This window comes from Notolepis coatsorum, assembly GCF_963971535.1.
Source record: "Notolepis coatsorum genome assembly, chromosome: 2".
Classification (NCBI taxonomy): domain Eukaryota; kingdom Metazoa; phylum Chordata; class Actinopteri; order Aulopiformes; family Paralepididae; genus Notolepis; species Notolepis coatsorum.
In genome coordinates, this window is record NC_140166.1 from 162,940,775 (window position 1) to 162,961,557 (window position 20,783).

Consider the following 20,783-nt stretch of genomic DNA (forward strand, 5'->3'; position numbering starts at 1 on the left):
TGTCGCTGCTACTTTTTTACCGGTACTCGATTATGGTGACGTGTTGTATATGAAATGCCTGTTGTACCTCGTTGCTTATGCTGGATGGCACTTATCATGGTGCGCTAAGAATCATTACTGGCTGTAGATCTCTCACTCATCTCTGCATTTTGTACAAGAAGGTAGGCTGGCTGTCCCTGCCTGCTTGTAGGCTTCATCATTGGTACAGTACATCTTCCTCTATAAAGCATTACTTGGACTGTTACCTCTATATCTCTGTACACAACTTACCGTTGCATCAAACTCTTCCTGCAGCTTGCGTTCTCAGGACTTTCTATCCACCTCAGTCCCACAAGTTCGCACTGAGTTTGGGAAGAGGGCTTTTGTGTACTCTGCTCCGTTTACCTGGAACGGACTTCAAAAATCTCTTAAACTCCAGGCTTTTATTACTTTGCACAGTTTTAACCCTAATTACTGACCTTTTAATGACCAATATGGGAGTGTGCAAATGCTTCTCAGCTTAATTCCTACTGGTTACTGTACACGCTGCATTAATGTTATGTTTGATGCTTAGCCTAACCTGACCTTCCCTCTCAATCAATCCCCTTGTTTATTTCCCTATTGCTAAGTTTTAGTGAGTTGTTCCTCATCTTCATTGGGGAAAGTCTGGGGGTGTTTCATATGTGGATTTTATGGTGTTTTTTGTTCTGGATCTATTGTGATGCTATACATTTGATTTGATTTGATATGACTCATAAGTCTCATATGACTTATATGCTCTACGTTTTCCAGATCACACACCCTCTATGCACTGCTGCTGAATCTAGAAAGCAAGTCCAAAGCTCCATTCAAAACCTGCACCCTCGACACAAGAGGTTGCAGGCACCAGACTCTTACACGGTGAGTCTCATGTGTATACACACACACACACACACACACACACACACACACACACACACACACACACACACACACACACACACACACACAGAGCTTCCATCTTCATACTCAATGCTTCATACTTAAAGGAACACACCAACTTTATAGGAAATGCGCTCTGACTCCATTGCCTATACCCTAGGCCCATACAGCATAAACTTTGAACTCTGTTGCCTATACTCAATTTATACCTACCTACTGCTTTCACTGTCTACAACTGCTCTACACTGTATTCCCATAATGCCGGTATGTTTCTTTAACTTGTGATCCTGTCTTCCCACTAGGTGGCGCTATCGGAGAAACTCCACAAGCTGATCACAGAGATCCGGAGGGGCACTTGCAACGACCGCAACTTCCTGTTGGCCAACTGACAGAGACGCTTCTTCATTCATAGACGTTTTTCTTGTCGCTTTATGTACCAAATCGGATGTTCTCATCCCCCACATCGTTCATATCCTAATAGGTCATAGTTGTATTATGGCCTTTGTCATAATGCAGTATAACTGATTCAGTAGAATGTAGTTTTATGAGAAGGACTTAAGAAGCTACATAGACTGCGTCACAGTATGACGTAGGTAGGGCCGTCCTCGACGGAAGGAATTCTCATTTGACTAATCATAGGACTGTGTCGACTAACTGATTTGTTGATATAATTGCCAAATCTGTAACACTGTATTTCACACGTAGAATCGTGCAGAGGAAGCATCTTTTAACCCTTTCACTGCCACACTACAGAAGGTTAACCCTTTACTATCACACTACCGACGGTCGCCCAGAAAGGGTTAACCTTCTGTCCATTGTCGCAGTGAAAGGGTTAACCTTCTGTCCATTGTCACAGTGAAAGGGTTAACCGTTTAGTAGTGCAGTGGTGAAAGGGTTAAATATGGTGCTCACCAGCTCATCACTTTTCAGGAAATGACAGGAAAAGCACAACAAAGAGATGACTAACTGACCAACAAAGGAGGCAGCCATAGTAGAAAAGCATTATTATATTACTGTATATCACTTTAACAAGCACATGAAGACCCGTTCAGTGAAGGCCTTTCAAAGAGGTTATGTATGTGAAATGCAGTAGCTTGCACGTCTACTATGTTGTATTACTATTTCTATCAAGTGGCCTTGACCCTCCCTCCTTTGAGATAGAGTTTATATCAAATCGACCTTTTATTCATTAGTAAGCTACAGTATTTTGCAACTATCCTGGGAACAACTGACCTTGCAGTTTGATGTCCATATCTTTTCTAGATACTCTAGTTGTGTTTGTACTCCCTGTCTTCCTGTAATGCCCGGCTACAATACATCACAAAACAGAGATAAAACAGACGGAAGGTATTGCTGTCTGTTGGGTTTGTTTTTACATTAGGACCTAACGTAATCATGCGTTTGCAGAAAAATAGGAAAAAAAAACTTCGATAACAGACGGTGATGTATAGTTCCAATACTTCATCCTCTCCAAACCTTTCTTCCGGGGTTCAAACGGACACAAATGTGACCGGAGACCGACACATCATCGGCCCTGTCTGACGAAACGGATGCTCCTCCTCACTGAAAAGGAATTAATAACAGACGTAGAGGGACGCACACACCATCTGGATGTATTTATTTGCTTCACTGGGGGTTCTTGTGTTCCTGAACATTTTGTGTGAACTTTTTTGAATTTCAGCCTTCTCTTATCGTGAACGAAACTTTTGTCGAAAGCCTTCTGTCACGACCAAACTTCTGTCGAAGGCCTTCTGTCATGACCGAACTTTTGTCGAAAGCCTTCTGTCATGACCAAACTTATGTCGAAAGCCTTCTGTCATGACCGAACTTCTGTCAAAAGCCTCTGTCATGACCGAACTTCTGTCAAAAGCCTCTGTCATGACCGAACTTCTGTCGAAGGCCTTATGTCATGACCGAACTTTTGTGAAAGCCTTCTGTCATGACCGTACTTCTGTCAAAAGCCTTCTGTCATGACCAAACTTCTGTCGAAAAGCAATCTCTATCATGACCAATTTGCACACTGCCTTAACACATTAACTGCCACGCTTATATCCATCAATGTTTGATCACTGCCACCAGTTTAAGCCTATGGAGATATTTACCTTCTTTGCAGGGCTATAACTTTTTAAATTGTATTGCTAAATTGACATTATCTATCGTTCAGGATGTAGGAACGTTTTATTTTTTCATTCACATTCATACAAAAATCCCAGAATATAAAATACCAGAATATAAATATGTTTTTATCGTTTTCTGCAGTAATTCCTAGAACGTGAGATATAGGCATAAATGCATATATAGATTATCAAATGCCGTTTGATACCGATCCACGCTATATTAAAAATGTCAACTGTACATGGTCCTAAACGTTATGACTGATCATGCGCGGGTGAACGGGGGGGGGGGGGGGGGGTCGTTTATAATTCCGTGATCGTCGTTAAATGCTTCATGTAGTATGGGTGATATATAGATCAGAGCAGTTTGTATGGATAATAATAAACAAACAGGCTGAAAGTAACGTCAGCCTCCTCTTACCGTTGGGCGATGACACTGGAGCAAAAAGATCCCAGTTATTTGATGGGGATCGAGGCGATCCATTTCCGGTTTGTATAATAATAATAACAGCCCAAATCATGTCGATTATTGAGTTATGGCAGCGATCGCTACACATGGACGTGTGTCTTGAGTCCCGCAACGATAAGCGAGTGGCCGGATGTTTTTAGGAGACACACCGATATCCAACCGGCATTTCCGGTTTGGCAACTCGCCGATCATCCACCAGGTGGCAGTATTGAAGCATTGCAGAGTTGTGCCGAGTTCCACAGCATCAGACCAGCCTCCGTGAGGGAAATATGAATACCATGGTGAAAATATGAAATATGATCAAAATAACGTTGTACGCCGTGATCTGGCAGAATTCGCATGAACTTGAAACCCGTTGTACGACGTTTTTGGCGCAGAAAGTGTTAATTAACCGATTACTTGTGTCAGGGACGTGACGTCTGTTGAATTTGGACACGGTTTGCTGTGTTTTACCAATACTACGTGTTTGTTTTTACTATCTTCGTTGTGATGTGTTTTGAACTGGAGGTTTTATTAAATACGTTCTGATGTGCCATAATTCAAGCTTGTTGTTTGTCAGTCTGTCAGTCAGTCACATTCTGTTCCAACGGCGTTCTCTGTAATTGAGTTTTAATTGAGGGGGGAAAGAGATGAGCACTGTTCTGTGCCTTATTGTTGCTGTAGCCGGATGCGTGTGTATGTTTTGTGTCGTACACATGCAATTCAATTCAGATGTAAAACCAGTCCAAATAATTGATCAGCAGGGTCTGCGTGACCCCCCCCCCCTGTCACTAATCCAACACTACTACACCTCTAAACTTTCTCCCCCTTCTTTTGAATGACCCCCCTCCACCCCCATCCCTAGACAGTGGGAAGGGTTTCCTTGAATCCTGATTGGCTGCTCCCTGGCCAGTGGTAGTAGCAGTGGAGATACACCCAGCAGAAGACATATGGTGCTGATTAGGCATAGCTGAGCAGTGATGTCACCTCCTCGACCGCCTCATCCCATTCTAGCAGACAACATCGATGGTGAAGCCCCTTAAGGCTCTTCCACACTCATTACAAACACAATGCCGGCACTCGACGGATCAACGGTCTTCTATTTATTGTGGGCAAAAAAAACTGGCTGGTGTTGATTACGCCTGTGATGGCTTTTTTGTTGTTGCTGAAACACGCTCGCTTTTGTCCACAATAAATAGAAGGCTATCGATATGCGAGTGCCGGTGTTCTGTTTGTTTTGATCCTCGTCCCACAACCGCACACACAGTGTTCAAGAGTTGGAGCTGTGTGCTCCGCTTCTTGCTTCTCACTGTATCTTCCAGACTCACTGGCTGAATTCACATCAGTTCCATCAGTTTTTAATTATTATGTGATTGTTCTGTTGGAATGTAACTGTTCCACTCATTCATAAATTAATCAATCAATCAGGGATCAGCCCTACAACCCGTAGGGGTATTTTACAACTCTTGGCACAGGGAGCTCAAATGTGTGTATTTGGAATTTTGCATTTACACTTGAGGCATTTAGGGACAGGCTGTAGTACTATCACCTACAAGTAACTAGAAAGAGTGAATGAATGAAAACTTTATTTAACAGATTGCAGAATGGGTACAATACAGTACGGCTCAATACACACAATTGTTAAGGGGATGCAGACCAGAGAGAGACGTTTGTCTTGTTTACATCAGGGTCCCCCATTTTCAATTCATAGTGAAGTAAACAAGTGTCCCCAGTCTATAGTCTGAGATTAAGATGGTAATACATGTAGGTCATCTATAATCACAGTACTACAAGAAAGAAGCAACGTTTATTTTCTTTAGGGGAAGAAAAAAGAAATTGAAAAACGTTTTCATGCCACCTACCTTGCTGGACATGTCTCAACTTCCCGCAGCACCTTTTACAGCTCCCCCTGGCCGGGTGGAATTCACACCTTGTGTGTTCTGGCTTCGAGAGGAACTCTACGCCGGGCTTTGTCGACCTTGAGCTGATCCAAAAACGTTGTCCCTATAGACTAAAAGCACTAATCAAACTAAATAATTGTAATCATATTTCATTGTGATTTTTTATATGAAAATCCGTCACTGGGAATTTTGGACTGCAAAGTAAGTCACACACACCGACTTATTAGGCTGAACGGAGTTGTCATTGACTGGCTCACGTCAGCATTCTTTTGATTCTTGTCCACCTGAGAAATTAAACGTTTATACATTCAGTATGTGTAATAGGTTAGCAGAGTTCAACTAGGCCAATGCTCTATATGGTGAATAAGTGTTTAGCAAACCTTTCCTTACATATCATTTTGAGTGCCTATGGATCCCGTCTTTTTTTTTACATGTAGGTAATAGGTTGTTGGTAAATGCAGTTTACTGTGTGTGTGTGTGTGATATGTGTTTTAAATGCTGGGGTCACAGGAATCTGAAGGGGGCATCATGATTAAATATATATATATATATTTTTAAACATCCTTACAATAAACAAACAATTAAAGGAGCTATAGGCCGCTGAAGGAAATCGATGATTTTCATTTGGTTTATAACCGATATATAGAGATGAGCTTTAAGAGGATAATACCATTATCATCATAATTTTTAGCATGTATGTCTGTCTCCAGTCAAACTGGGCAGAGGGCCATTATCAGCTGGGTGAAACAGAGCAGAGAGGTGAAATGGTAAGCGTCCAAACAACAGCCTAATTAATTGAAAAACCAAGTAGTTTGTTGATCCTGAAGGTTGATTAAGGATGTCTATGTTTTTCTATATGCATATAATGTATATATATATATATCGGTGGGTGACAGCGTCTACTGAGACGGATCTATAGATCTTAAAAGCTGGCAGGCAGAGAGTGTGTTGTAGCAGACTGACACCACAGAGGCATCAAGGTCAAGTGTCGACAGCAGTGCTGGCGCCACATAGCAGGGTAATCACAGAGGGGGGATGATATCAACAGTGCCGTTGCTATAGTGATCTGGGTCAAATAGCTGTGGTCAAAGATGGCCGTGTCACATAGTAACGAGGAAAGGGGGCGGGCCCGTCGTTGCTATGACGAAGATCATATAACTAAGTATTCTTCCGCATATGAGTTAGACTAAGAAACTAATCCCACAGGAGAGAAGAACCATCAGAGACTCTCATCCCTCTCACCCTGGCCAGGGGTGGGGGAGGGAAGATGACACATCATCATTAGCTTCGGCTAACGGGAGAAGGGTTTTGGCTAACGACAAGGCCTTAGCCACTATTGGACTGAACAGCAGAAGAGACGATAGCAAGGACAATACAATCTGATAACATCTGATCTGAGGCTTTTGTTTATGTAGTAAACAACGTTTTTCAAGAAAGGTACTACGCTGTCCAGTGTCGAATACTTATGGTTACGGAGTTGCATTAAAGGGGAATGACAAAGATTGTACAGCCAGTATGAGAAGACGTCAAAGAAATAAACACAACGCAGAGTCAGCGGATGGAGAGGTGATAACACAAGCCAAACAGATGAAGAGGTGATACTGGCTGATTGATCGGAATCTAACACTGCTGTTGATTTTGAGCAGAACTTATTTTTAAATCCTTAAACTGAATTTGGACGCTTTGTTCCCAATCAGAATGCATCAGGATGCCTCCAAAGCTATAGCAGGCAGCATATTATGTGACAGCAGCCAACTCTTATTTCTCATTCCAATAATTTAACTTGGTCGTTTGTTTGATTGGCTGTTGTTGTTTTAGCCCCTGGACATTACTGGAACACCAGATTTTTTAAATTTTGGTGTTAAGTGTCTTGTTCTTTTCAGTACCATCGATTACTGCCGAGATTTAATAAGAAATCTAAAATGTTGTAAAAAATAAAATAAAATAAAATCTGCACCTGCTAAAGGTGCATAGACTAAAGGCATATGTTGACTAAAGAGGGACACTTTTCTTGTCCAACCGTCCCCTGCGATCAAATTGACCACCTCTACCATTTCCATTGCATCTGTATATTCCAATCAATCAATCAATCAATCAATCAATCAATCAATCAATCAATCAATCAATCAATCAATCAATCTAATCTAATCCCATATCGAATGGGCTGATCCGATTCACATTCTGGGTTACAGGTTCAACAGCCACTTTTAACTTATTTTAACCTTAAATTATTTCACTATTCCTTATTATTCCTAATTGCATTATGTTGTTTTTCCGTAATTTTGCCTAGATTTTCGTAGTTTGTGTCATATGCCTACAAACAGGTAATTCATTACACCGTCTGGTCTGACCCGTCGTTGACCTCGGTCACGGTGGTGTGTGGACCTCCAGTCTTGACATCACTTTCACTCCACAGCGTTGACCCGCGGGGGCCGTTCAGTCCGACTCCTGACCTCTCCACGTAAAGAAGCTGCACCTCTCCTCGGGGCCCGTGGATGTCGCCGTTTATCCACCTCTCTCCCCTTCCTCCCCGGTTCTCATCTGCCGTTCAGTCCCTCCACTCCCTCCTCATCGCTTTACTCAAATAATACTACAGGAAAAAATCAGCTCAAGCTTTCCCGGTCCGCGAGCCCTATAACTTCCTCTCAACAAGACCTCTGGCGCGGCTTGAGCGAAGAAGGGGAGACGCGCTCTTGAGATACAGACAGGGGCAGCTGTGTACAATTCCGCACGCCTCCTCCTCCCGATTTGTAAATCCCGATACCGCGATGTGTTGTTTCGAAGGGAGCATGCCTCCTCCTGTCGGCGGTCCGCGCTTGTTGGGAATGTATTCGGCGAGTGTGTGAGGAGGAGGGAGAACGGAATGGTTCAACAGATGGGAATAACGCGCACAGGGCTCCGAGCGGCTCTCTCTTCCATCCATCCATCCATGCGCGCTGCCTGCCCGACCGGGCTCTCCTCCTCCGTGCCACCGTGGAACCACCGACACCCGTCCGTCTCGCAGCCCCGCTTCTGCGCCCTGCACCTCCACCGTTACAATCGGGTATTTGTCCGAGTCGTTATTATTATATAACCGGCTGTCTTTGTCACTGGCATTGACTTGATTTTTGTAAGCAAGCTGGGGACAGAACGGTGTGTTTTGTATGTGTGTTTGTGTACCCAGGCTGCAGTGTGCCAGCGGGATGCATCAGTAGTAGTAGGGGCCAAGTGGGACTAGTTAGTTACTGTAGAGACCGCCGTGGACTGAATGCACCGCGGGCCAGCAAGCAGGAAAAGAAGGGTGGAAACCTCGACCCGGCGGTGATGAGAAGACCAACTCTCTCTCCCCCGAGTGGGTCTCTCTGGTGTGCTGCCAAACGCATCTGGAAAGGATAACAGGGGGGGATACACTAACCCCTGACGACTGGAGAATAACACACATCTCAGACAATCTCAGTTTTAACTTCTTCTGTGGCTGCTGACCTATGTATTTTACTTTTTATTTTAATGTTCAACTGGAACTCTCTGTAATTACAGTGGCACACAAACATCTCTCCTTGCCTTGTTGGTGGCATTCTTTTTGTTGATGCTGCTATACGACTGCTTGGTACCAGTATTGACTCGGGCATGTTGTATAATCGCGCAAAGCTCTATGAATAACAAACTGAAGGGCCCCCAACTTTTATTTTGAAAACCCACCACAACAAAACACCAGTTCTGCTGCCAGGTGTCGTGCCCGGCGATGCAGTGAATTAGATGTGCGCCGCCCGGTTTGGCACAGCAAGCGTCAACGGCTGTGCAGCAGAGGAGCAGGCCACCAACGGCATGATGGGGGTCAGCGGTGGTCCGGCCACGGCCTCCCGCATGCTGGACTGGACAGAGGCCGGCCCCCGCATCCTCCACAGCCTGGAGATGGGCACAGTGATGACGGTGTTCTACCAGAAGAAGTCCCAGCGGCCAGAGAGGAGGACCTTCCAGATCAGACAGGACACGCGTCAGATAGTGTGGAGTCGCAACCCCGACAAAGTGGAGGGCGAAAGTGAGTATCATGGTGGATAGAGAGAGAGAGAGAGAGAGAGAGAGAGAGAGAGAGAGAGAGAGAGAGAGAGAGAGAGAGAGAGAGAGAGAGAGAGAGTGTGAGAGTGTATCCTCCTGGATAAAGTAAAGGGTGTGAGAGAGAGATAGAGAGAGATTATTGTTAGATCCTGATCAATCTGGCCAGTATCACGTCTTCTTGTGTTATCCTCTCTCCATCCAATTCCTCTGCGTTGTGTAATTTTAATGGTCCTGACGTCTCAGATACTGGCTGAATATAATCCTTATCTCTCCCCGTTAGTACGATCCGCAAACCATAATAATTCTCCACCTCCGTAAGAATTCGACACTTCGACACAGCGTAATACCTTATGAGGAAAAGAGTTGTTTATTGATATAAACAGAAACCTCAGCTCAGATGTTAACAGATTGTATTGTCCTTGAAGAGTCTATTCTAATGATCTTTCGGTGTGTTCAGTCTATTGTCCATTTGCTATTCAGTCCACTGGTGGTCAGGCCTGGTCGTCAGCCAAGACCATCCTCGTGGTAGCCGAAGCTAATGATGATGTGGCATCCTTCCCCCCCCCCCCCCCTCTGTGATAAGAGGAGAGAGTCTCTTGGTCTCTTCCCTCCTGTGGGATTTGTTTCTTTGGTCTGCCTCACACCCGGAAACACTGTTCGACTTATAGATCTTCGTCATAGCAACGATAGCCCCGCCCCTCTTCTGGTTGTCATGCGACGCGCTGTCATGACAACCGCGTTTAACCTTTACACACATTTCAAAACGTTTCTCTCTGTCAAAACCTCCATCGCGCTCTGCCTCTGTGCCCTGTGCTATCTTTGTTGTGTCTTCAATCGGAATTCAAAACAAACACCCTCGCTGGCAGTGTGCTGCTATCCTGAACCACCGTTCTATCACCGTCTTCTAAGCCAAGCACATTTCGACCTCTCTGACCCGGCACCGTTTTAGCTGTGGTCATCTCCCCCCAATCTATACATCACATACATTGAATAAACCTCTCAGTATCCTCCTGGATAAAGTAGAGGGTGAGAGAGTGAGTATCCTGGATACATGGAGAGAGAGTGAGTATCCTGGATAAGATGGAGAGAAAGTGAGAGAGAGAGAGTGAGAGTGAGTATCCCGGATAAAATATAGGGCGAGAGAGTGAGAGTATCCTGGATTAAATAGAGACAGTGAGAGAGTATCCTGGATTAAATAGAGACAGTGAGAGAGTATCCTGGATTAAATATATATATAGAGAGAGATAGATAGATAGATAGATAGATAGATAGATAGATAGATAGATAGATAGATAGTGAGAGTATCCTGGATTAAATAGAGACAGTGAGAGAGTATCCTGGATTAAATAGAGACAGTGAGAGAGTATCCTGGATTAAATAGAGACAGTGAGAGAGTATCCTGGATTAAATAGAGACAGTGAGAGAGTATCCTGGATTAAATAGAGACAGTGAGAGAGTATCCTGGATTAAATAGAGACAGTGATGAGAGAGTATCCTGGATTAAATATATATATATATATATAGAGAGAGAGAGATAGATAGATAGATAGTGAGAGTATCCTGGATTAAATAGAGACAGTGAGAGAGTATCCTGGATTAAATAGAGACAGTGAGAGAGTATCCTGGATTAAATAGAGACAGTGAGAGAGTATCCTGGATTAAATAAGACTAAGATTAAGACGGGGAGGACGCGACCCTCTTTGCGCCGCCCCTGTGCCTCAAATAGATTCGCTATCAGCTCTATCTTCAATCTTTCAAAATGTTCAGTTGCTATCGCTATCAGCTCTATCTTTAATCTTTCAAAATGTTCAGTTGCTATTGCATGCACTCATCTGTGTTTCACTACACACTTGAGTGCATGCTTACCAACTGTTAGTCTGCAACACTACTATCACCGACATCTAAGAAGGGTGATCCCCCCTTGAATGGCCCTTCTAAGGTTTCTCTCCTCCACACTGCCTGTGGAGCATTTTTCCCTATTGTTAGGTTTTAGTGAGTTTTTCCTTACCTTCGCGTGGGGTATGTCTAGGAGTGCTTGCATTCTTTCATTTATTTGCATTTATTTTAAATTGGTTGGACCTTATGGTGTTCTTGTTCTGTTCTTGACTTATTGTTATGTTTTCTTCTTGACTTGTTTAACACTTTGGCTGCCATGGGTTAAATTCATTATCAACCGTAGGTTGCCAGCGCTATTTGTCTATGGAGAAAGTCCCCTTCTTTGCAGGGCTATAACTTTTTAAATTCTATTGCTACATTGCCATTATTAGGGCCCATTCAAAGTCCTATATGTATTGTTCATTGTGTAGCAACGTTAAACTTTTTCATTCACATATTCATAGTAAAGTATGGTCTAATGCAGGGGTTCCCAAACTTTTCAGGCCGGGGCCCAGAAAATAAGGCGTCAGAGAGCCGCGGCCCAATGCACATCGTCTGGCCTTTTTTTTTTTTTTTTTTTTCATGCGACCGATTTTTTAAGCCAAATATCACTTCAATCCTATTAAGTTAGTTCAAGTTAGTTATTCATTTATATGTGCTATTTATGAGAGGGCTAACTTGTTGCAAAATAATAATGATAATAATAATAGCCTCATTAAAATACTATTGTTGCTTCGGTTGTTTTCAGCGTTTTATGTGCATAATCTGTTATTTAGTTTGAAATGTTCGTTGAAATAAGTAGATTTTTCGTTTTTGTTTATTTATTAAGTTAATATAAAACCATATAGTCACATTTTAGAATACAATAGAATAGAATTTTAGAATACAACTAGAAACACTGTCCTGGCCTGCTTCTAAGTTCAGTGACCTGACAAAAAAAAATGAAATAAAAAAATTAAAAATTAAAAAATTAAAAATAAAAAAACCTTTTTTTTTTTTTTTTTAAATCATCTCGCGGCCCATCCGTGGCTGCTCGCGGCCCACCTTTGGGTCGCGACCCCGACTTTGGGAACCACTGGTCTAATGTATAAGTATGTTTTCATCTCTTTCTGCAGCTTTCTCCAGAACGTGATATATAGCCCCAAATGCATTATATTGATGATGAAATACAGTTTGATGGCAATCGGCGCGATATAAAAAATTCCAACTGGACATGGTTCTAGAAGTTACTACACGTCATCTGATGTTGACCGGATGGCCGAGGGGGCATTTATAATTCCGTGGGCAGCGTTATACCATTCATCTAATGTGGGTCATATGTTCATCAGATCAGTTAGTATAGAAGACATTGAAAAATAACGCTGAATCTTACCGTATCTTCCTCGCGCCGTTGGGCGATGAGCGTGGAGTATACATTTTCCTATTATGGGATATATTTTTACCCGGTCCATCTCCAGCTTGTATAATGGTATATACGTCCAAATCATGTTGTTTATCGAGTTATTGCCAATCGATCACCGTGTAGCGTGACGAGCCAGAGTCACATGAACTATAGCGAGCGCCCGGAAGTACTACGGTCGTCATGACAACCTCTATTCAACATCCTGTTTGGCGATTGCGCCGATCGGCCACCAGATGGCGCTCCTGAACCGCCAGAGAGCTCAGTGGGTCCTGCTGGTGGATCTCAGGCCAGCGGAGGGGGAAAATGAATCCGATCGCAGATTTTTGAAATATTGATATAAGGACGCTGTACAGCGTCCCCCGGCAACTTTAGCATGGCCAGCAAAGACGTGAAAAGACGTGTCCCGGCACTCAAAGTGTTAAAGAAGACCTGTACGGCCCATGGGGACATTAACGTGTGTTGTCGGGCCTTATAAATAAATGTTTGATTAAATTTGATTTGATTTGAATAGAGAGAGAGAGAGAGAGTGATTATCCTGGATAAAACATAATGGTGAGAGAGTGAGTGTAGAATATAATTAATTGTTGTTCTGTGTAGGTTAGTGGGTAGAACATGACACTGCCAGGGTTATGGGTTCCAATTCCCGCCGTGGTCACAGCTAACAAAGCCACGATTATGTGTTAAATTCCCACGGGGGGACACTCATACCAGAATTGTACACTGTACTGTACTGTAAGGATAAAAAAAAGACCCACCCAATGGTTGCGGGCCTATATTAGAATGATAATGACAAGTGATCCTTTACGTGCTCCTCTCTGAACCCACATCAGGGTCATCACGTGACCCCATAGCACCCGTCTCTCCAGTCTCCCACAGTTTACGTGTTGTGTCACTCACAGAATCTGTAACCATAACACAGATTCTATCTGCAGAGTGGCGGTGAGCTGGTATGAAAACAACATGCTCTAATGACAGCCCAGGCTGAAGCAACTGAGAACATGCTGCTAGTAACACAACCAGCCAGTGTGTGTGTGTGTGTGTGTGTGTGTGTGTGTGTGTGTGTGTGTGTGTGTGTGTGTGTGTGTGTGTGTGTGTGTGTGAGTGTGTGTGTGCGCGAGTGTATGTGTGTGTGTGTGTGTGTGTGTGTGTGTGTGTGTGTGTGTGTCACCAATGAGCTCTATTATATATTGTATTGTACATAGTAGGGGTTGTACAGATACTGGTACCGCTACTGGACTAAAATAGGGTATCTGTATCAGAGAATTTCCCCATTACTAAAGTCTAGGCCTGTCCCCGACTAATAATTTGTATAGTCGACTTTGATTGGCCAAAATGTGCTGATAGTCGACCCCCCCCCCCATGCTTAATGTCTGAAGGAGTCGACTGAAGGCTTCTTGTCCTCTGCTTGTCCTAGTATTAGTCGACTATTCGACTAATACTAATACTAAGTTTGATTGATTGATTGAAAACTTTATTAACAGATTGCAGAATGGGTACAGTACAGTACAGCTCAATACATACAATTGTGAAGGGGATGCAGACCAAAGAAAGACTTTCGTCTTGTTTACATCAGGGTCCCCCATTTTCAATTCATCATAACATATATGACATACATGACATACAGATAGACAGTACTGCTACGTCTATACATTTATGACATACCAGATTTGCAAATACAGTACTGTTTGTGATACGAAAAGAGTCCAGAAAAGAGAGTATATACATTTGACGTAGAAACTGTACATTGGAGGAGGTTGGGTAGGTGGGTGGGGTTGGGGGGACTGTACATTGGAGGTGGTTGGGTGGGGGGGGACACTGTACAACTGTACAAGCAAAACTGTACATTGGAATATTGACAACCATACTTGGTCATTTACTGTACATTGGATGGGGTTGTGTTAGGACATTTACAGGGGCCAGTTTCGAATTGCAGTCTCCCGTAGGTGTTCTTTGAGAGTGTTTTTGAAAGTGGGTAGTGATTCACATTCCTTTACAGCTTTGGGTAGGGCGTTCCACATTGATGTGGCATAATTGTGAAACGTGTTTAGTCCCTTGTTTGAGCCGAATCTGGCTTTAACATGATTTGTGGAGCTCCCTCTGGTGTTGTGATCGTGGTATTCACTGACTTTTGGGAAGTATTTTGACATGTACATGGGTACCTTGGTCGTGTAGTGTATCTTGTAGACCAGGCCCATTGCAAGTTGCTGTACTCTGTCGTCTACTCTAAGCCATCCTAGGTTGTCAAAGTGGGCAGGGGTGAGGTGGGTTCTAGGAGTAAGGTCAAGCAGTAGTCTGACCAGTTTGTTTTGAGATGTTTGTAATTTTGTTTTTAGCGCCTTTGAGGTGCAAGCATACTCGTAGTACCCTTGAATGAGTGCTCCTGCCAGAGTCTTCAGGGTATTCTTGTTTACCAGTGAGGAGATCCGGTACAAGAATCGAGTTCGTTGGATGACCTTTTTTATTACATTGGATGCCATTTTGTCACAGGAAAGATTTGCCTCTAGGATGGAACCCAGGTAGGTAATTTCTTCTTTCCTTGTGACAATATTGTCACCCACTGTAACTGAGAAGCCGTCGGTCTTGCTGAGTTTGTTATTTGAACCGAAGAGAATGGACTCTGTTCTGTAGTTCTGAACTGAGGGTTTTTTCAACCTGTAACTTGTTCTTGTCAGAGACCAGCAGGGCTGAGTCGTCCGCAAACAGGAACAAGTTGCAGTCACAAGCTGACAACATGTCATTTGCATAAATTAGGAACAGTAGCGGTCCTAGTATGCTTCCTTGTGGAACACCACAGCTCACTGTGAGGGGGGGGATAGGGTACCGTACCGTTTACCTCCACCATCTGTTCTCTCCCCTCCAGGTAGGATTGCATCCAGCTCACTGATAGACTATCAAAACCAATTGCTTTTAGCTTGTCAATCAGAATGGTGTGATTGACAGTGTCAAAGGCCTTTTGTAGGTCCAGCATGACCATGCCGCAGTATTTGCCCGCGTCCACCTCTTGTTTGATGTGGTCGTTTAAATAGAGAAGGCATGTGTCAGTGGAGTGGGATGTTCTGAAGCCAGATTGGAATTCGTAGATTAGATTTTTTTCCCGCAAGGTATTTTTCGACCTGTTTGTATAAAAATGTTTCCATGACTTTCGAGATGGAGGTAAGGATAGAAACAGGGCGGTAGTTGCCTGGGTCTAATTTACTGCCTTTTTTGTGCAGGGGTGTTACTCTCGCAATTTTGAAGTCCTTGGGGACGTGTCCCTGTTTTATGGAGAGGTTTATTATGTGTGTGATGACTGGGGTGATGGCGGCTGCTGAGTCTCTGAGGAATTTGGAGGGGATGTTGTCATGGCCAGTGGCCTTGTTAGGTTGGAGGGCGCTCAGTTTTTTGAGTACCTCATCTAGGGCTGGGCGATATAACGATAACGATAATTATCGCGATATATTTTAATAATCGATATAAAAAAAAATATATCAAAAAAATATATATCGTTTTTTTTTTTTTTTTTGTGACCTGCAACAGGGCAGTTTTAAAACCAGAGACAGTGGACAGACTTGTCTTTCTTGCCTGCAACTTAAAGTAATGGCTTTGCTTGTCCAAATGACAATGCTGACCAAATTGAGATTTATTTTTCTCTTGTCCATTTATTTAGTTTGCTTTCTAATTTAAAATACAGTTTGAAACCGTCTGTACACAGTAGGCTATGTGTGCTAGCAGAGCTAGACTCTAGTCACGAGTCACGGTGCACATGTTTGGTGGTTTGTCCACCAAATAAGCGCCAAAAGATAGAAAAGAAACTAGCAGAGCCAGAACTGTTCAACTCCCCTGGAGCCACAGCCAGCAGAGAAGCCGGTTTACTTTAGCTTTTAAACCAGCTGCAGCCTGAGAACTGGAGTGTGAGGGGATGTAACACTAAAGATGGCGGCAACGACAAATAATTGCTGCAAAATAAACATACATCTGTTGTTTAAAAAAAATATATATATCATTTTTTTTTTTACTTATAACAATTTAGATAATTATCGATCTCGAATGATATGATAACATTATCATATCGTTATCGCGATATAATTTTTTGCCATATCGCCCAGCCCTAACCTCATCTGTTGTTACCATTTCCAGTTTGAAGTCGTCTTTGTGGACCCCTAGGTTCTTGTAGTATGCTACTATGTGTTCTACCCCATAATGCCCTGAGTGGGAGGGTAGTTTGTTTACCAGTGTTGTGGCTATGTTTGTGAAGAAAATGTTTAAGTAATTGGCTACATCCAGCTTGTCTGTGATGAGCGTGTTGTTCGTCTTTATGTTTATGTTTGAGAATCTGATTTTACGTTTTTTACTGCAGCTTAGTTGATTATTGAGTCATTTCCAAAGTTCACATGGTTTGTTTTTGTTTTCCTAAGTTTTGTCATTGATGATTTTTTTTTGCTTTCTTGATCATGGAGTTACGCGTGACATGAAATTAAAGCAACGTGGATTGATTTGCTGCATTTTTTCTTATGCTTAGAAGCATGTTATGTCTCTAATGGACAAACATGTATTGTATATTTTGTCCAAAGACCCCGGATTGATGGTCTTAAGTCTATACACTGTTCAGAAAAATTGTTGGATCGGATTGGTTCCCGAAAGGTTATAGTCTTCGGAATCTGTTTCAGCAGTATAAGTGGTATTTATGCATCCCTATTTATATACAACAAACGAATGAATTGTATATCATATGCTTGTGTGTGTGCGCATGCATTAGAGCATGTTGTCTTTCCATACAGATACAGATACATACAGATACATACAGATACAGAAGCTAGCGACACAGCACATGTGAACTGGGACGGTGAGCATGAGCTCTATCGGTGCTGTCATGGGGCACATGACCCATGAGCATATGATACAGCTGTGTAATTGTGTACGATATAGACAGTTCATTGTGTGGCTATGATTTGTGCACGTGTGAATGTGTGAGCATGTGTTTATTATTTGTGTGTGTGTGTGTGTGTGTGTGTGTGTGTGTGTGTGTGTGTGTGTGTGTGTGTGTGTGTGTGTGTGTGTGTGTGTGTGTGTGTGTGTGTGTGTGTGTGTGTGTGTGTGTGTGTGTGTGTGTGTGTGTGTGTGTGTGTGTGTGTGTGTGTGCGTGAGATAGACATTTCATTGTACGGGTATGTTTGTGTGTGCCTGTGTTTATTTGTTTGTGGGTATGTGAGATAGACGATTCATTGTATGGGTATTTTTGTGTGTTTGCTTGTGTCTGTTTGTTTGTTTGTGGGGGCGACAGACAATTCATTGTATGGGTATGTTTGAGTGTATCTGGGTCCCATATAGCCTATCTCTATCTGTTCTGAATATACAGCATGTATACTGTGTATATTCACAGGTCACTACAGTGTTATGAAGCTACTTCACACTCCGTCACAGCGCCTCCCTCCACCAACACAGACATTATGACGAGGCTGCTGTCATGTCTCCTCAGCAGACAGACAGATCCTGCCCCTGTGACCTCAGCTTCCTGCGTGTCGCCCTCTCAGTAAACTCTAGTCCAGACAGACAGGCTGCTGCGGCTGCCACAGAGAGCCTGACTCCTCCTCACCCAGCCTCCACGGTCCTGTCTGTCTGACATGTTTACTTTACGGACTGACTGACTGACTGACTGACTGACTGACTGACTGACGGACTGATGACCTGGCTGGCTGACTGACTGACCCTATTGACTGATGACCTGGCTGGCTGACTGACTGACCCTATTGACTGATGACCTGGCTGGCTGGCTGGCTGGCTGGCTGGCTGACTGGCTGACTGACTGACCGACCTACTGACTGGCTGACTGGCTGACAGACTGACAGGCTGACGGTCATATTGATGGACTAACAGAAAAAAACATTTCATATAAAAGTATTCTGTATTTTTGTATGACAACTAATAAAGAAACTTGAAAACTTGAACTAGGTGAATGACTTGACTGAATGATGGCAGACGGACTGACTGATGATAATGACTGACTTGATTGGCTGATGGAGTGGCTGACTCAACTTTACTGAACAATGACCTGACTGACTGACTGACTGAGGGATGACTTGATTGATGGGACTGATTGATTGACTGAGTGCCTGACTGACTGACTGACTGACTGGAGAACGTACTGGCAGGCTGTTTACTAACTTGCTGACTGATAAGACACCGCCTCTTTCCTCTCTGTCATCAAGTTCCCTCCCACACTACATTCATCAGCTTATCTGTGTATCTAAAAGGAAAAATCCTCAATTCATTCAAGGCAGGATATCCCTGAAAGTAGGTGTAACCATCTATAATCTGAGTCACAGGAACGGCCCTTATCATGCGTGGTCTTGTTGCTGGACTGGTGTAGCTGTGGCAAACGTCAAATATCAGGCTGGGTTACTTACAGAATGCGAATCGACTTCATTTGTCACATCCTTTTATCTTTTAACAGCGTAGAGGAGTGACACTCTTTGTTTCCCGGCTTCTCAGGCCTAGCAGCAGCATCGACACAAAGTAGTACAAAAGAAGCAATAAATAACGGTATATGGTTACAAAATGTGCACGAAATGTGCGTCATAGCAATGACAAATAAAGACTAGCATCAATTTACAATACGAGTGTAGTGTGTGCAAATCAATCGCGTGTGCAACTCGGTATTGTATTATGCTAATCAGTAGCAGAGACAGCGATGAAATAGCACTGTTTCTTTCCTCAGTCACAGGCTGGTAGCCGGCTGTTGGTGTTATTTCTTCATGAGTCTGACTGCCTGGGGAAAGACTGTCCTGGAGTCTGCTGGTCCGGGTCCTGGAGGCTGCGGTACCATTTGACGGACGGCAACAGCTGAAACGGTTACATATACATTTAGTCATTTAGCTGATGCTTTTATCCAAGGCGAGTTTGTGGTTGGGATCTTGGCTGGGGTCCTTAATAATCCTGCAGGCTCAGCTGACACATTGTTCACATGTATCGTGGATGGAGGGGATCTCACAACCACTGATGTTCCGGGCTGTTCACACGACCCTCTGTAGCGCTTTGCGGTCGAGGGCAGAGCAGGCCGTGATGTATCCAGTCAGGATGCTGTCGGTTGTGCCTCTGTAGAAGCCTGTAGAAGCCAGTAGAAGTCTGTAGAAGCCCATAGAAGCCTATAGAAGCCTATAGAAGCCCGTAGAAGCCAGTAGAAGCCTGTAGAAGGCTGTAGAAAGGCCCATGCCAAATGTCCTCTACCGCCTGAGGTGACAGAGACGTCGCTATGCTTTCTTCACCACCTGGCTGGTGAGCACGTCCCAGGTGAGGTCCTCTTCCTCTTCTTCACCACCTGGCCGGTGAGCACGTCCCAGGTGAGGTCCTCTTCCTCTTCTTCACCACCTGGCCGGTGAGCACGTCCCAGGTGAGGTCCTCTTCCTCTTCTTCACCACCTGGCTGGTGAGCACGTCCCAGGTGAGGTCCTCTTCCTCTTCTTCACGACCTGGCCGGTGAGCACGTCCCAGGTGAGGTCCTCTTCCTCTTCTTCACCACCTGGCTGGTGAGCACGTCCCAGGTGAGGTCCTCTTCCTCTTCTTCACCACCTGGCTGGTGAGCACGTCCCAGGTGAGGTCCTCTTCCTCTTCTTCACGACCTGGCTGGTGAGCACGTCCCAGGTGAGGTCCTCTTCCTCTTCTTCACGACCTGGCTGGTGAGCACGTCCCAGGTGAGGTCCTCTTCCTCTTCTTCACGACCTGGCCGGTGAGCACGTCCCAGGTTAGGTCCTCGGTGATGAACTTGAAGCTGCTGACTCTCTCCACAGCAGACCTGTTGATGTTGACGGGGTCCGGCCTCTCTCCCCCTCTCCTGTAGTCCATGACCGGCTCCTTGGTCTTGTCAACATTGAGTAGGGATGGGTTCAAGTTCAAGTTTCAAGTTTCTTTAATAGTTGTTGTCATACAGAAGTACAGAATACTTTTATACAAAATGCTTCTTACTGTTTCGCTCCAGAGACTGTGTTAGACAAGATAGTATGAAATAATATAGTATAGCATGTAAAATAGAAGTAAAAATAGAAGTCACAGTGTTCAGTATAGACATATGTACAATGTTCGATGCAGAATAGAAGTAACTGAGTTACCATACAATATACTATGTAATGTACTAAT

At 43.8% G+C, this 20,783-nt stretch overlaps 2 protein-coding genes across 2 annotated transcripts in view; both read left to right on the forward strand.

The window, feature by feature from the left end:
* Positions 1–3,282, forward strand: part of naprt (nicotinate phosphoribosyltransferase) — a 44,842-nt gene extending 41,560 nt beyond the window's left edge. The window contains exons 12-13 of the mRNA XM_084308735.1: positions 772–879; positions 1,203–3,282. Coding sequence (XP_084164861.1) covers positions 772–879; positions 1,203–1,289 — 195 coding nt within the window. The 3' untranslated portion in view covers positions 1,290–3,282. The remainder of the gene's footprint in view (positions 1–771; positions 880–1,202) is intronic.
* Positions 3,283–8,028: 4,746 nt separating this feature from the next.
* Positions 8,029–20,783, forward strand: part of LOC311223958 (1-phosphatidylinositol 4,5-bisphosphate phosphodiesterase gamma-1-like) — a 135,669-nt gene continuing 122,914 nt past the window's right edge. The window contains 1 exon segment of the mRNA XM_084308734.1: positions 8,029–9,381. Coding sequence (XP_084164860.1) covers positions 9,099–9,381 — 283 coding nt within the window. The 5' untranslated portion in view covers positions 8,029–9,098.